The 16,474-nt window shown below is 39.0% G+C and overlaps 1 protein-coding gene across 1 annotated transcript in view; it reads right to left on the bottom strand.

Annotated features, from left to right (window-relative positions):
- LOC307151640 (uncharacterized protein) overlaps nucleotides 1-16,474 on the bottom strand; it is a 124,663-nt gene that overhangs the window by 98,861 nt on the left and 9,328 nt on the right. Inside the window, exons 13-30 of the mRNA XM_079859754.1 lie at nucleotides 15,721-15,881; nucleotides 15,445-15,634; nucleotides 15,220-15,358; nucleotides 14,982-15,115; nucleotides 11,171-11,324; nucleotides 10,943-11,047; nucleotides 10,749-10,847; nucleotides 10,388-10,534; nucleotides 10,180-10,257; nucleotides 9,518-9,665; nucleotides 9,285-9,434; nucleotides 9,053-9,125; nucleotides 7,793-7,953; nucleotides 7,460-7,649; nucleotides 7,240-7,381; nucleotides 7,029-7,162; nucleotides 270-423; nucleotides 57-161 (exon numbers count right to left, since the gene is read on the bottom strand). Of these exons, the coding sequence (XP_079715880.1) occupies nucleotides 57-161; nucleotides 270-423; nucleotides 7,029-7,162; nucleotides 7,240-7,381; nucleotides 7,460-7,649; nucleotides 7,793-7,953; nucleotides 9,053-9,125; nucleotides 9,285-9,434; nucleotides 9,518-9,665; nucleotides 10,180-10,257; nucleotides 10,388-10,534; nucleotides 10,749-10,847; nucleotides 10,943-11,047; nucleotides 11,171-11,324; nucleotides 14,982-15,115; nucleotides 15,220-15,358; nucleotides 15,445-15,634; nucleotides 15,721-15,881 (2,464 nt within the window). The remainder of the gene's footprint in view (nucleotides 1-56; nucleotides 162-269; nucleotides 424-7,028; nucleotides 7,163-7,239; nucleotides 7,382-7,459; nucleotides 7,650-7,792; nucleotides 7,954-9,052; nucleotides 9,126-9,284; nucleotides 9,435-9,517; nucleotides 9,666-10,179; nucleotides 10,258-10,387; nucleotides 10,535-10,748; nucleotides 10,848-10,942; nucleotides 11,048-11,170; nucleotides 11,325-14,981; nucleotides 15,116-15,219; nucleotides 15,359-15,444; nucleotides 15,635-15,720; nucleotides 15,882-16,474) is intronic.

The following is a 16,474-nucleotide window of genomic DNA, read 5'->3' as shown; positions in this document are numbered from 1 at the left end:
GACTTTTAAATAACAAAATGATGAAAATATAAGAAGGTTATGAAAGGAAATGATACCTGGGCTATCAGCAAAGGATTAGCCATCACTAAACCATGCCAAAAGGCAGTCCCGCTTTCTGCAATGGCTCGATGAAACAGACCAGAAGCCAATGGTGACAGAATCTTAAAGACATAATGACACAGAAAGTGACTCCATCATTCAATACAAATAATTTTGCAATCATTACCGATGAATTATTGTTTCTACAGTTACTAAATAAAGATGCACACCAGCGTGGATACACTGACTCCTCCAGCAGACTCTCCAAAGATGGTCACTGATCCAGGATCTCCACCGAAACTGTGGATGTTCTCCTGAACCCATTGAAGAGCAGCCACCTGGTCCAGAAGACCATAGTTTCCTGGCGCATGTTCATCTCCTGTGCTGCAAAACAAAAAGGAAAGGAAACACTGAATCTGTGATTCAATACAGAAAAATGTATTCACATAAAAGGGCTTAAATCATATGTACTAGTGTTGCACCAAGATGAGGTTTTTTTATGAAACACTGAAGCCAAAATTAAATAATGATGAAATTTCGTCAATCATTTTGGCCCTTCAGGTAAATGAGGTAAATGGGCGCATGCGCACGCGGCGACCAGCAGAAGGAAAAACTCGGCGTCCTATTTTGTTGTTTTTGAAGAGTCTATGTGCATGTTTTATGTTTAGTTTGTGTTTTTTTTTCTCATGACAAAGTGTGCTTAACACAAACTATCCGTTGGGTCAGATGGAGCTGATCATTTTAATCGCTTGTTGGATTTTGTTTGACCTGAATCTCGTTTGCTATGGAACTATGGTGCCGGCTCCGAGGATTCAGTACACCAGGGATCAACTACTGGCTTGGAACTCACCGAGTCTACTCAGCGGTCAGTACCCGCTTTCTAAACTTCCAGGCGGCATACTTCAGAGGGAGAATTGTAATTCTGCACCGGGAGATGATGCTGGGAAAGTAAAGAAAAGAAAGCGAGGGAAAGGGGAGGTGTTCGTCAGCGACTACGGAGTAAACAGCTGACACGTATCGCTCTGCCGTCATTGATTGTGGGAAACGTACAGTCACTACGGAACAAACTCGACGAGTTGCAAGGAAATGTTCGTTTCCTGCAGGATTACAGAAACAGCTGTGCAATGGCATTCACAGAATCCTGGCTAACTGAGCAGGATTTGGACAACGGCTTGAGTGTTGATGGTTTTGGCATTCCATTTCGCACAGACAGGAACGCAGAAATTACAGGTAAATCCCGTGGTGGGGGTGTATGCCTTTATGTCAACAAACGCTATTGTACTTCTGTGACTGTTCGGGAGAACATTTGTGCACCCGATATGGAGTTATTGTCGGTATCTCTTCGTCCATTTTATCTGCCACGAGAATTTCCACAAATTTTTATAACTGTTGTGTACATTCACCCCAAAGCAAACAACGTCATTGCATTGAACACTGTATCTGATGTTGTTCAAGGACTTCAAAACATTTCACCAGAGGCGCCGAATTTTATTTTGGGAGATTTTAATCATGTGTCACTTAAAAAGTCCTTGCCAAATTTTTACCAGTACATCACGTGCCCAACAAGACAATATAAGACGCTGGATCTCTGTTATGGGAATATAAAGGGGGCTTATAAGTCTGTACCTTTGTCAGCACTGGGATCTGCTGATCATAATTGTGTACAGCTCCTTCCTATTTATAGACCATTATTCAAGAGAGAAAAACCCCATACAAGAGAAGTTAAAATGTGGTCAGATGACTCTACCGCCCGTTTACAAGGGTGCTTTGATTGTACAGATTGGGAGGTCTTCAAAGACTCTTGTGAACATATTGATGAACTGACTGATGTCGTTTGTTCATACATAACCTTTTGTGAGGATATGATTGTGCCTACACGTAAATTTAAGGTTTTCTCTAATACTAAACCATGGTTGACAAAATCAGTCAAATCAAGTTTGCGGAACAAGCAATTAGCCTATAGGCAGGGGGATAGATTAGAGAGGGTAACAGCGAGGAAGGAGGTTAGAACAGAGATCTTTAAAGCTAAACAAGCATATAAAGTTAAGTTAGAAAAAAACTTGGCAGATAATAACTTAGGTTCAGCTTGGTCGGGTATGAAGAAAATTGCGGGTATACAGCATAATGTAAATAAGAGTACTGTGTGTATTGACGGTTTTAGATCAAATGATTACTTTTCAAATGCTCTTAATATGTTTTATTCTAGGTTTGAGAGTTTTGATTTTAAAAATGAGGTAGAAGAACTAAGATGCCTGTGTAATGATGATTCCCATATGGTCTTAGAACAGGCAGCAGTGGAGAAAATTTTTCTCTCCACTAAGGAGAACAAGAGTCCGGGTCCAGACCATATAGGTGGGAGAATTTTAAAGCACTGTGCGAAGCAACTAACTTCAATATTTTCTGATATTTTTAATTGGTCACTACGGGTACAAAAAGTACCTAACCTGTGGAAAAAGTCTATTATTATTCCTGTTCCCAAATGCAACAAGCCTAAAGTGTTAAATGACCTGAGACCAGTTGCCCTCACCTCTTTAGTGATGAAATCATTCGAGAAATTAGTAAAATCTGAGCTTTTAAGTAAGACTGGACAAGTCCTCGATCCTTTGCAATTTGCATACAGAGCAAATAGAAGTGTTGAGGATGCTTCACTTATGTTATTAAATTTACTGACTAAGCATCTAGAGGGGAAAAATACTCACGCAAGATTGTTGTTCATTGACTTCGCGTCTGCTTTTAACACTATTCAACCCCACATATTAGCTAGGAGACTGTTAGAATATTTTAAGTTGAACCACAATTTAGTGGGATGGTTACTAGACTTTTTAACCAATAGAACGCAGAGGGTAAAAGTAAATGGTAGCTTTTCTGATGTACTAAGTTTATCCACAGGATCACCACAAGGCTGTGTTCTTTCGCCCTTATTATACATTCTATACACCAACATGTGTCAAAGCTCACACGAAAATAGGATATTTATCAAGTTTGCTGACGATACAGTGATAGTGAGCCTGCTACAGGGGGATGAGTCTGGCCATGGTCCAGTTGTAGAGGATTTTGTAACCTGGTGCGATGATTCCTATCTAAAATTAAATATTACTAAAACGAAGGATATGATTATTGATTTTAGAACACGCCCTGTTAATCATGTCACTACGATTATTAAAGGGGAGGCTGTGGATCAGGTATAGAATTTTAAATATCTTGGTATAGTTATAGATTCTAAATTGTCATTCGAGCTGAATAGCGAAATGGTATGTAAAAAGGGTCACCAACGTTTGAGTTGCCTTAGGAAACTTGCAAAATTTCACATTGATAGACGCATGTTGACATTATTTTATTCTGCTTTTATTGAATCAGTTCTGTCATTCTCCATTGGGGTGTGGTATGGAAGCCTGTCAGTAAAGAACAAAAACTCTTTAAACCAAATTGTAAGGTGGGCGAGTAGAATAATAGGTGTAAATCAAAGGAATTTAGGATGTATTTATAAAAAACAGCTGTATCGGAAAGCAAGTACTGTCTTGAGTGATCTGTCGCATCCCTTACGTATTGATTTTAAGTTACTTCCGTCTGGTCGCCGGTTTGCAGCCTCAAGATGGAAAACAAGACGGTACAGGAATACTTTTGTCCCAGCCGCAATTGAAGTTTTAAATAATATTAGTACGAGAGAAGTTTTAGGATTTGTAAATTAATATGGATAGCAAAGATTTATGTGTTGCGGTGCAGTTTGTCATGATGATTACTTGTAAATGTGTATGTGTATTAGTTGTATGTAGTTATGTCTATTATGTGTGGACAACTGAATTCTTTTTTACTGCATAACAAATTTACCTACGGGTATGAAATAAAACTACCTACCTACCTACCTTCAGAACTTTTTTGCTAAATACATTACGGCTATTGAAATAAAAAAATCATTAAAAGATTCTATTTGACAATGAAAATTTAATCCAGATTTGATTAATTTATAAATTACACACAAAATTTTTATCTACTTGTAGTAAAAATCCATTAAATCAAGATTCCAATCTTCTACTTTGGGTTTTTAATCCAGTTATATTTGCATCTTATTTTTAATAGTTTTTTAAAGGAACAAGCTGACTTTTTGGGTCTTTAGCTTATTCACCGTATCCCGCAGAGTTAGATAAGTCCATACATACCCTTTTCATCTCCGTGCGTGCAGTAACTCTATCTGCCGCACCCACCGCTAGCCTAGCTTAGCACAAAGACTGGAGGTAAATGGCTCCAGCTAGCATACTGCTCCCAATAAGTGACAAAATAACGCCAACATTTTCCTATTTACATGTTGTGATTTGTATAGTCACAGCGTGTACAAATAACAAGGTCACATGAGACACAGCCATCTTCTAACTGTACACAACTATATTCTCAGAAGGCGAAGCACTGCTACTTCTGCGGAGTGATTTACTCCAACTCTGAGCGAACTCTCTGCTCCTCACCACGGGCTTCTCAGGCGCTGCGAGCAAATCACTCCGCCCAAGTAGCAGTGCTTCGCCTTCTGAGAATATAGTTCCCAGTATGTGTACGGTTAGAAGATGGCTGTGTCTCATGTGACCTTGTTATTTGTACACGCTGTGACTATACAAATCACAACATGTAAATAGGAAAATGTTGGCATTATTTTGTCACTTATTGGGAGCAGTATGCTAGCTGGAGCCATTTACCTCCAGTCTTTGTGCTAAGCTAGGCTAGCGGTGGGTGCGGCAGACAGAGTTACGGCTTGCTCGGAGATGAAAAGGGTATGTATGGACTTATCTAACTTTGGGGGATACGGTGAATAAGCTAAAGTCCCAAAAAGTCGGCGTGTTCCTTTAAATAATTAATACAGAATCATTTTCTGATAATTTTGTAGTATTGAGTACAAACCAAAACACAAATGAATCTTCAGCGTGATTTGTTCAAACATAATTCCACACAGAACTCAACATTCCAGACCCCAAATCACCAACCCCAGAGCCATAAAAGAAGGCTCCAGCCAGTCTACCTAACCAACGAAAACCCCCAGCTAAGAACTTTATGGCCATGCAAGCTTCAAAGAGATGAACCAAACTAAAGGAAGAACTTGATTGGATGAAAAGAAAAGAATGATTGGCTCAGAGATGGCACAGCTCAGTGCTCGATCAAGATAACAGCAGAAGCTGCTCGACCCCCACGACAGAGATACAAAACAGACCATCTTTTTCTTAGGACCTCTGAGTGACATCAGGGTGTAAAATCTTTTCAAACCACAGAACTGAGATTTTACCGATAACAATACATAAATCATCCCAGAACAGTTTTCGATGGACTTATAATCAAACATCATACAACTACATAATTCTATGTTGTTTCTACCACTTATATGCATGTTTAATAAGCTTAGATCCCATGTAAGTCATTTAATGGTTATAACTGTTAGATGTTTGAATGAAAGTGTGTTGTGTTTCATATCAGTATGATCGTATGCTCTTGATTCAAAAGATGGCTTGATTGAAATCTGTGTAAAATGTTTTGTATTCTTATAATAGTAATAATGTCTAAACTGTGGCCTCTTGTTCTCTCTGCTAGTGCTGGAGAGCAAGGAGATCACAGATAACGCATGATTTACGATGAGAAGAGAATAGAGCCACCTCCTAAATTAAGCCAGTGTCTACTTGGTTAGATCTCTCCTAGGAGGTTGGACAAACATTTTGAGTTTAAAATCTTAGACCCGAACAAAGCTTTGGGCAGAAGAGAAAATGAAAAAGTAGATTCGAAAACCATCATGGAGAAGCCATGACGGAGAAACCAGACAGACAAGTAACCATGTAGACGCGCAGAGATAAAAGAACCCAAATCAAGATCAGAAGAACATGGGTTAAACAGCTTCATTCAAGCCATCATCTACTCTCATCTCAATGTCCTTTCTTTTCTTAGTTTCCTTTCTTTTCCGTTGTGAGTCTCGGTTCTAAGTTAAGTTTTGCGGCAAGATTTCAGTCCACGTTTCTTCTGCAAAGCCAGCTTCAACAAAGACTTTCCATCCATCCACCAGCACACCACGTGATTGGCCGCCCCAGGGAATCCCCAGCCAACGGGAATCCCCAAAGCAAAGACAAGCAAGTACTGCCTCCAGACTCTTAAGATGAACTGGTGCATTGATATAGATTTAATAACCAAAACGATACAAGGGTTGAATTAATGCTTGATGGTTCGTTCAGGTTATGTCTTATAAGTGCATATAGAAACTTGGGATTGCATCATCTCACTCTTAAAACTCATTCTTTCCTCACTCTCTCTTTCTTTCTGCAACTCGTATGAATGTGTGTGTGTGTGTGTGTGTGTGTGTGTTTGTGTTAGATATATTAGTTTTATGTGTTAGTCAGAATAATCAATAAAGTCTTGTTTGTATTTTTAAAGAGAAGTGTTACTTGTGTTATGTGCTTACAAATTTAATGTCTTAAACTGCTGATCTAAGTTACCTTGCTAACTATAGTGTTTCACTATAGTTTGGATATTTATATATTGCAGAGCTGATAGTTACAGCCAGTTCAAATGAACCGCGAACGAGTCATTTGCTCGGTTGTAATAAGTGATTCTTTCGAATTCCCTATAAATTAATTAATAATTCCTTTGAGCTAAATTGACCTGTTAGAATCACTATAATCACACAATTATCTTACAATTTATTGTAATAATTCTAAAGCATCTGATATAATAACAATGTAACATGAAGTGATTTTTATGCATTACTTTTATGCATAGAGGTTTTATGCTTGAACTGCCATAATAAAAAAAAACTTTCATTAAAATATTATGAATTGTACCAAAGACCAATTTTCAGATTTCATTATACACTGCATCATTTAAGAATCACACTTGAATCAAATTGCTGTCATAGCAAATATTCACACCTCATAATAATAATAAATTAAAATTGATGATCTTTATGCTTTCATTAAGCATTTCATATGATCCAGGTAATCTGCAGCAGTTAAATAATTTATGGCACCAACCTTAAGAATCCCAGCAGTCCCAATCTGTACTGAATCAGCACCACGACCACATCCTGATACGCTGACAGAACAGAGCCATCGTACACTGAAGCTGAACCAAGAGAAAGTCCTCCACCATGAATCCAAACCATGACCTAGAAAACACGTTGAAACATTCTCGACCCAATTTCTATGAGGACGTTCAATCCCAAAAAGCTGTTGTTGAACTTACTGGCAACTTGGTGTCTTCTTCAACAGGTTTGACTGGAGTGTAGATGTTGAGATACAAGCAGTCCTCTGAGACCTCAGGAATCTCCACATCCATAGAGAGAAACTCCAGCTCAAGGACACTCGCTTGCCTGTCCTGAATGCACCTATAGAATCCACAGTACATTAGATACTGGAAATGTCTAAACACATTTGAATTGAAATACTGTTGTGTGGCATCTCACATTGATGGCTGTTTGGTTGCATCTCTCACTCCTTGCCATTTCTCTGCAGGCTGGGGCCGAGCCAGTCTCAGAGACCCCACTGGGGGCCTGGCAAATGGTACACCAAGATAGCTATTGATGACAGTTTCCTTGCCCTTCACAGTCAGGAAGGAACCTCTTAAAGATCCTAATTTTGTTTCCACTACAGGTCCTGTCAAGAAAAACAATAATAATATAATATAAAGATTTAATTTAGTTTGCATAAGGCAAAAAAGATCCAATTTGACTTGCATTTATCAAATAAATTATGGTTTTATTACAAAAAAAAATTAAATTTTGAAATTGATAACTTGCCTGCATTCCACTCTTTTATAATCTGTGGAAGTTTTTGAGTCATGAAAGTAAAGTGTTGTCCCTTAATGTTTTTGCCAGGTTTCTGTTCCAGTCCAATGCCGAGATACTCAGCCTCAGCTCCATATTCAGGCCACTTTGTAAGGCCCGGACCATTCGGAGACCTGACGTCAATGACAAACACAAAAAAACAGACATTCTAGTGCAAAACTGTCACTTGCTATACTGTTATATAACTAATGTTGATTATTTTAGTTTCTCTGACTTAGACCATAGAAAATATGCATTGTAAAATAATCCTTGCAAAAAAAAAAAAAATTGTTGTAAAACATTGACTTGAAAAATTGATAAAAGTGTAAAGTAATTTAAAAAAAACAACAACATTTTATTAAATAATTTGTATAAAAACAATTGTCAGTGGTTTTACCACAATATAAAAACACAAATGAAAAACACTTGGTCATTATCAAGACCACTGTTGTAACGGTGCATTTCTACATACTCCTTTATTTGTAAATGTCCATGAAGAACTCATTTATTAAATTAAGTGACATTAAAATCAATAGTAACATTCAGTGACATTTTGTCCCTTAAAGGTGCAGTAAGCGATTTTTGACAAACACTGTTGAAAGTGCATTGGATTGAGCAGCACAACAAACTTGTGGCCAATCAGCAGGAGGGGGCGTGTCCACTCATGATGGGGAGGAGAGTAAGATGAGCAAGAGGGAGATTGAAGAAAAGAGAGACATTACAAATAAGAAAGGTTCAGAGGAATATCACTAGAAAAAGAAGGGGATATCATCAGGCAAGAGCTTTAGGACCCGCGTAAAAATTAGAAAAGCTTTCCAGCACTGGAGAAACATAAGCGGGAAGGCCTGAAAACGGAAGTCGAGGTTGTTTCTGCTATATATATAAGCGAGTGACATTGGTTTTGAGTGTCACTGTTTGTCTGGAGCTGGTGTGCTGCTGGCAACTAACAACCAACTCTTGCTTGTATACTCTTGTGTACTGAATGTTCACTTTTTTGTGCTTCCTTATTGTTCGTTCGTCACCGCAAAGCATTATTTTGCTTCGCTTCTGCTATGATAAAAGAGACACTCTTGCATTGCGTGTTCGTGCAGTTTATGGGCGGAGCAATGAAGGGAGGGGTGTGTTTGTTTGGGTTGATTTCAAATATCAACAGTGTATAACAATGATTTAGAAAAATAGCATACTAGACCTTGAACCTAGAAGGGAGTGTTTATCACTGATGTGATCCCTTACCCAGTGCGGGCAAAGTTTCCCCAATAAGCCATGGCAGTTTTACAAAGTTCATTTTCTTCTTCTGTGTGTTTTTCTGAATTATGAAGAAGAAAGAATATTTAAGAGACTTAGTAGCCAATATCTCATTACTTTGACAGCATAGTTCCGGTTAAATCTTTGCAACAATAAAACAATGAGACTGCAGTTAGAACTTGAATACTAACAACCCTATTTTATATAAATTAGGCTGTACCTTTCATATGTATATGTCCATTTCCAAAGCAGTTACCAAAAACAAAAAAAACTTCATCTCCATGGTCACTTCCAACAAAACTGGGTCTTTTGTTTTGAAGTATACTGGGAGGATGTTGGAATTCATACACGTACACTGGTGCACCAGCATCTATTAAAGGAAAATGACTGAAAATAAACTGGCATAATTGGTGCACAGTGGCACAGTGATGCATAAATAGAGTAAACTCTCACCTCTGTGGTAATTCGCTACTTTGCGAGCTGGGATGTTGAAAAAAAAGTCACCCATCATCTCTCGAAAACCATCTCGGATTTTGATCCTGTCAGTGGATGGCCCCAGATACTCATTTAAAACAAACTCAGCAATCGCCTGATTCTGAAGCTAAAGGAAGTGATATTTAAATGAATAAAGTATTTTTCATTTTCCGTTGAACATTTTAAGCAACACAGCATAATTTATCCACAGAAAATATTATATGTATTTTTGTAGACAGTATTTCAGTCATGTCCTGAAACTTGGTATTTCCATTGTGTAACATAACAGATCAGTCTGTTTACAAAGTTTTGATCTTTAGAAGAAATAGGAATATACAGTGGGATATACGTTTGCATAACTGTAATAAAAATAAAAATAAACTTAAAAAAAAACAATGCTTTGTGATTGCATTACCTAAAATTAACAGACAACTTAAACAGGAGTGAACCTAGAATAAAACCCTGGGGGATGCCACAAATAAATGCAGCAACTATTGATAGGGGCAAATTAAACTAAATAAAATTAACCAAAATAATATTCCTTTTTTTTCTATGTAGTAAACAAATAAGTTGATAGATTAATAGAGTGAATTAACTGTTCTACCATGCACTTTGTATATACACTTATTACTGCTACTTACATCAGAATAAAATAAAGGCAAAAATGTCATGAGCTGCTCTCTGTCCATTCCATCTATCCACCCCGGGGGTCCAAGAATCTACAAAAAAAAATATTTTGAATATTAAGTTCTCTTGCACGCATTCAGATATTTCATATTTTGGAAATAATCTATGACTTTAAATCAATGTTTTTCAGTAAAATTATGTAAAAAGAAACATTTCCATTACACTAGGTAATATATAGCCACCATCATCATCAGTAACTCCAGTGATCAGAGGCACTTTATTAAACTGGTGGGATTGAAGAAGCTCCTCTACAGATTTCGGAAGGAACTGGCCATCCACTGTCACTCCAAAACGAAGCATTAGTTGTTCCTGTATTATAAGCCCAACATATGCAAACACACATTTATCACAGAAATTATCTGCATTAATATTATTATTAATACTGATATTAATCACTTAATGGCCTGACCTTACAAGTTTTTTTTACAGAAAGTAAAAGATGAAAAGAATTAATCAAATTCTATTAAATATAAACATTTCATGTGAAAGGATGGATAGATGAATGTATGGTTGCAATGCAAACCCTAGCAATCTTTAATATGTCCTCTTCTGACATCTGCATAACACAGTCAACGATCTTCTTTGTGCTGGAAATATCACAGCCAGATGCATTTCCCACATACTACAGAAAGAAGTTGATACAGTTTGATTAAATATCTGTAAGTCACAGTGAAAGAAAATGAAATTTTGAATTTGTAATGAATTTGTGAAATGTACTTGGGCTGTTGGCAGAGGGTTGGGAATCATAATAGCATCCATTGCTGCCGTACCGCTCTCTGCGATAGCATAGCGAAACAGATTTGCAGATAATGGAGAAAGAACCTATAGAAGATGTAGAGAAACTTTTTAAAACACACAGGTATATAGAAGCATTTGTAAAGTCATATTTCAGAGGATCTATACAAGTCCCTAATCATTGCATGACCCCAACAACTAAATTCTTACATGTAAAGACACACTGACTCCTCCAGCAGACTCTCCAAAGATGGTCACTAATCCAGGGTCGCCCCCAAAGCTGTGGATGTTCTCCTGGACCCAATGAAGCGCAGCCACCTGGTCCAGAAGACCATAGTTTCCTGGCGCATGTTCATCTCCTGTGCTAAATGGTCATTTATCGAATACAAGGTCGTAGAGATAATGTTCAAAACATGGAAAATAGTCTACAAGTATTCTATACAACTAAAGGTGCAGTCACATTTACTGTTGTTCGTGAATTTTCACGGCAAAATCTAGTAATTTCAATAGGAATTCACGCATCTGGAATTTCACACAAGGGCGAAAGGTTTCCCTAATTCTTCCAATGCAAATATTGTTTTTATATGTCAGAGTTTCTTCTATTTCAGGCACTTTTATATCTCAGAGGGTTCTTTAAAGCTGCAGTCCACAGTTTTTCCTCTTTGTCGCCATCTCTGTTCGAAATATGCAATTGCAGTTATTCGCAGGATTATCAACTTTATGTGGGTTGTGCCTTGGCACGGCACAGCGTGGGTGAATCCAGTGTTTTGAGGATAATGTGCGGCTGTCAGTCGCCGCGCCGGTGTGGATACTGGCATTCGCAATCACAGATTCTACTTTTTGGAAGAATGACCAACATAAGAATTTTCACCGGAAAATGTCATCCAAGATATGTTACCAAGTAAGTAACATCCACTTTTGTTCAGACCAACTAGCTAACGTTAAGGGGAAAAAAGCATTGCAGTAAATCGCGCTGATTAAATCTAACGATCGCTTATCATATCACGTCAAACCGTGCAAATTATACTTTGTTCTCAAATTGTTAATGTTAACAACATCAGCATTGCGTGACTACATTTAATGCCCTTCAGATATTTATCCTTGTTTTCGCATGGGCCGGTTGCAGTCTATTTTTCACTGTAGCCACTCCGAAGTCCAAAGTCTTTTACATTTTACAACAGGTGAATCTCCAGTTGTCACTGGTGATTGTCGTTAGAACCTTTCTGGATCCGCCATCAAATTAACAAGTTTAATTATATCAAGTGCTGTGAGAAAAGGCTATAAATCTCCACCTATAAACATCCTCACACTCATAGCCTACTAGCCGAGACACTTTCTTTATGTGTGCAGATGTGACATAATGACGCAAAGACATGCTCGAATTTCCCTCGGAAATCCACCAGTACCACTGGAATTAAAAACATTATTACAAGCTTACCATTTGAATCGAGTTAAGGCAAGCAGATAGTTTTGAACACTGGCAGGTTATGTACTTGCTCAAACATTTATTTTGAAAAAATTTTAACCCCAAAAAGTTACGGACTGGAGCTTTAACAGATTTTTATTTTTATCATTTTTTGTTGTAATGAAGATCCCATTACAAATTTATTGGGATATTTTTATCATGCCATGTTTTATTTTCACTACTTTTCAAATACCTTTTACATACAGATTTTACTGTTTCCCCAAACCTGGACTTAAACTATGACATCATAAAATATAAACCATTATATGTTTAGAATCACAAAAAGTTATAATAGTGAAATTGTAAACACTTTTAATATTATTGTGCAAAAGTTAAGTTCCCTTTCGATACAATTCACTTGCATTGCGTCAGTTCGCTGATTCTGATGGGGAAAACTAAATTTTCTCTGAATCCTGAAACCTGATTGGTACACATCTGTGCAACTGCACAGCCAAATGGCATTCTAGCCCACCGAAAGGAGCAGGGATGGCTGGCTATATAAGCCATGCAGAAATGCCCATTAGTCAGAATCCTTCAGCGCGAAGATTATCTCTCGCTGCTCCGAAGAAGACTGAAGCCTCTTCTTACTCTCCTCGCTTCTTCTCGCCGTTGAACGAGCCTTGCAGTGGAACAATGACGCTCTGCATGCAAGCTGATTGAATGGTGCTCTGCAAGCAAGCTGATTCAGCGATCTCTCCTGTGGCCATTCGGCGATTGATAAAAGAGCAAATGTAAGAGCAAATTTCACAGCAATGTTGAGGCAAATGTCACGCCATGAATGCGACTTGTGCAGGGTTCACCTCTAGATGAGCATCCAGAGTGCGTCTCGTTGCCTAGGATCACGCTCTTCAGCGAACCGGCCGCTCCCTCATCTCCTTCCCCTCTCGAGCCAAGGCGAAAGAGTTGAGCAGCGAGACAGAAGCGAGCTCACGTCGGCCCAGCACCCGCGTGCCTCACTCTCCCCCGAAGAGTCCCCTTTACTCTTCACCCACGAGGATCAACGCCTCTCATCTGGTGCGAGTGGCATGGTCTCGTTTGGCGAGTCCAAGAGTTAAACTCAATGTCTCTGGCCACCTCTGAGTGTGAAGAGTGGGCGAACTCCAGCGATGACTCCACCCCTCTGCCACCTAGAAGAGCTCGGCTTGGACTGATTGGCCCCAGAAGAGCCGCCCGCAGTCAACTTGATGAATGGTTCCTGCAACCAGGGCGCTGCCAGCAGGATCCTTGCCAGTGTCCAGCCCCGTTCTTCCCAGAGGTCCACCAAGAGATCAACTCCAACTCGGAGCACAAAGCTCCCCCCTGTGGAAGAAGCTGTCACTGCACACCTCTGCCCGCCTACGGCTATCGTCTGGAAGACTACAGCTAGTCACCCCTCCAAGCCCTGCAGAACCACGTCAGCACTCACCTCCAGAGTATTCCCCGCTGACGGCCACGTTGACTCCGCACTGTTTAAGAAGCTGCGCAATGCACCATACTTGGCACTGCACACTACAAAAGCCACCTCTACTGCTGGATCGGCACTTATGGCTTAATCTTACCGAGATTTAAGACGCTGACAGGACAACTCTTTTCGACTCTCCCGTCGGGCCTGTTTGACTCCGCAGTAGACGGCTTTGTGGAGCGCTACATTGCGGCCCATAAGTCATCACAGGCTATGCGTCATTTCTTCCCAAAAAGAGCCAGCTCCTCTACTGCCTCCAGTCTCTTAAAGATTGCCCAGTCGACTCAGAAGTGACCCAGGCCAGCTTCAGCACCCGTCCAGCCCCAGCCAAAAGTGGAGAGGAGGGGGAAAGGGTTAAGTCCCACCGAGGCAGGACCACCCCCAAAGCGTGCCCGTCTTCCTCAGTTAAGGGCACTGGAAACAATGTTTTGTTGCCAGTTCTACTTCTTCGTCCCCAAGAAGGATGGCGGCCTCAGGCCTATCCTTGATCTGAGATGTCTGAATCGCGCCCTCATGAGACGGCCTTTCAGAACGTTAACTATTAAACAAATCCTCGCACAAATTCGCCCCGGGAATTGGTTTATATCAGTGGATCTGAAAGACGCCTACTTTCATATCCAGATAGCCCCCCACTACAGACCAGTCTTGAGATTTGTGTTCAAGGGGGTGGCATACCAATAAACAGTCCTTCCATTTGGACACTCTCTAGCTCCGGGTACTTTTACGAAGTGTGTAGACACGGCTCTCTCCCCTCTGAGGAAGGCGGGAATCTGCATACTCAACTACCTCGATGATCGGCTGCTTATAGTCCAATTGGAACGGAGCTATGCGGCTTAAGGCAAATGAGTTGGTCTTTTTAAAATGAATTGTCTACCTCAGAATGATATTAAACACAAATCATCATTTGAGATGTGATAGAAACAACATTACAGCTGTAATGCATGCATATACAATATTGGACAATCTTAGTGAACATGAGAGTATATGATATATGACTTTATTTTCTAAAAATCCACAGGGCCAAAAGTGCTCACAGTTGAAGAAACAATGGAACAATTGAAAGAATATTTTTTAGCAAATAACTTAGAATGTTGAGAAGCTGTAGATGTTTTTACCTGAAAAATCCAAGTAGGCCAAGTCTATACTGGATCAAGACTACAACTACATCTTGATAAGCAGCCAAAACATGTCCGTCAAACATGGACGCAGAGGCCGCAGAAAAACCTCCGCCATGAATCCAAACCATGACCTATTGCACATCATGTATTAAAAAAGAAAAAAAACATTAACCAACATACATTTTTATGCATACAAATAGAGCAAAGCTCAATTAAATTCAGACCAAACACTTACAGGTAACTTGGTGTTGTCTCCAGGTTTAGAAGGAGTGTAAATGTTGAGGTAAAGACAGTCTTCTGATACTTCAGGGATCTCAAAACTTATAGACACCTTATCCATCAAGTCTATAAGCATCTCCTTTGCCTGCAAACACCTGGGATAAAGAAAAAAGCAAAGTGTCATTGTTTCCAAATGAAAATGCCTGACAATTTAATTTCAGTAGTTCTGCTTTAATCTCACATTGGTGGCTGTTTGGTTGCATCTCTCACTCCTTGCCATGGTTCTGCAGGTAGTGGTGGAGCCAGTCTCAGGGGGCCTACAGGTGGCTTTGCAAACGGTACACCTAGATAGCTATTGATGACAGTTTCCTTGCCCTTCGCAGTCATGAAGGAACCTCTTAGAGATCCTAATTTGGTATGTGCTACAGGTCCTGTCAAAAACAAATGTGCAACCATTCTTAATATTATACAGCGACCCTTAGCCAATTTTGAAACAATGCTGACTTTGATAACTTGCCTTCCTTTCGCTTATTTATTAATCGTGGAAGGGTTTGAGTCATGAAATTAAAGTGTTTTCCCTTCAGGTCCTTTCCAGGTTTCTGTTCCAGTCCAATGCTGAGATACTCAGCTTCAGCTCCAAATTCAGGCCACGATGTGAGGCCCGGACCATTCGGAGACCTGAAAAAGGTTTTTAAAAAATAGTTTAAAACAAACTCTTAGAAATGCATTCTTTTTATACATATTTGTTTAATATAGTTTAAAAAAAATAAAAATAAAATATTAGCTTGCAGAGCCGATGTGTGGGTGTATATGTATCCATATGTATCTATTGTAATATATCGTGATATGCATCGAATCGTCAGGCCCTTGTCGATACCCAGCCCTAATTTTCAGCAAAAAGTATGAAATGAATGACCCTAAAATGTCATGTATTGTAATCATCAAGTAAAAAAGTAATGTGTAATTCTTACAATTTAAATACATGTGAAATGTACAGATCTTGGTCAAAATATGAATATATTTTTATTATCTAACATTAGCAAAGGTTAATAAATTTAGTAAGTATATATTGCTCATTATTAAAGTTAACTAATGCATTAACTGATTTTAACTAATTAAACCTACTGTAAACTTACTTCTTTTTTTTTTTACAAATGTCATGATAAATTATAATATATACAGTATTAATTCATAAATATCATGTTTTTTTTGGGAGCCGCATCACATGACTTTTTACAACCTTAACTGACTGACTCAAGAGGACGGCAGAA

Source organism: Squalius cephalus (assembly GCF_949319135.1).
Source record: "Squalius cephalus genome assembly, chromosome: 23".
Taxonomy (NCBI): Eukaryota; Metazoa; Chordata; class Actinopteri; order Cypriniformes; family Leuciscidae; genus Squalius; species Squalius cephalus.
The sequence above is the reverse complement of the archived record's forward strand: the minus strand, read 5'-3'. Positions and strand labels throughout refer to the sequence as shown.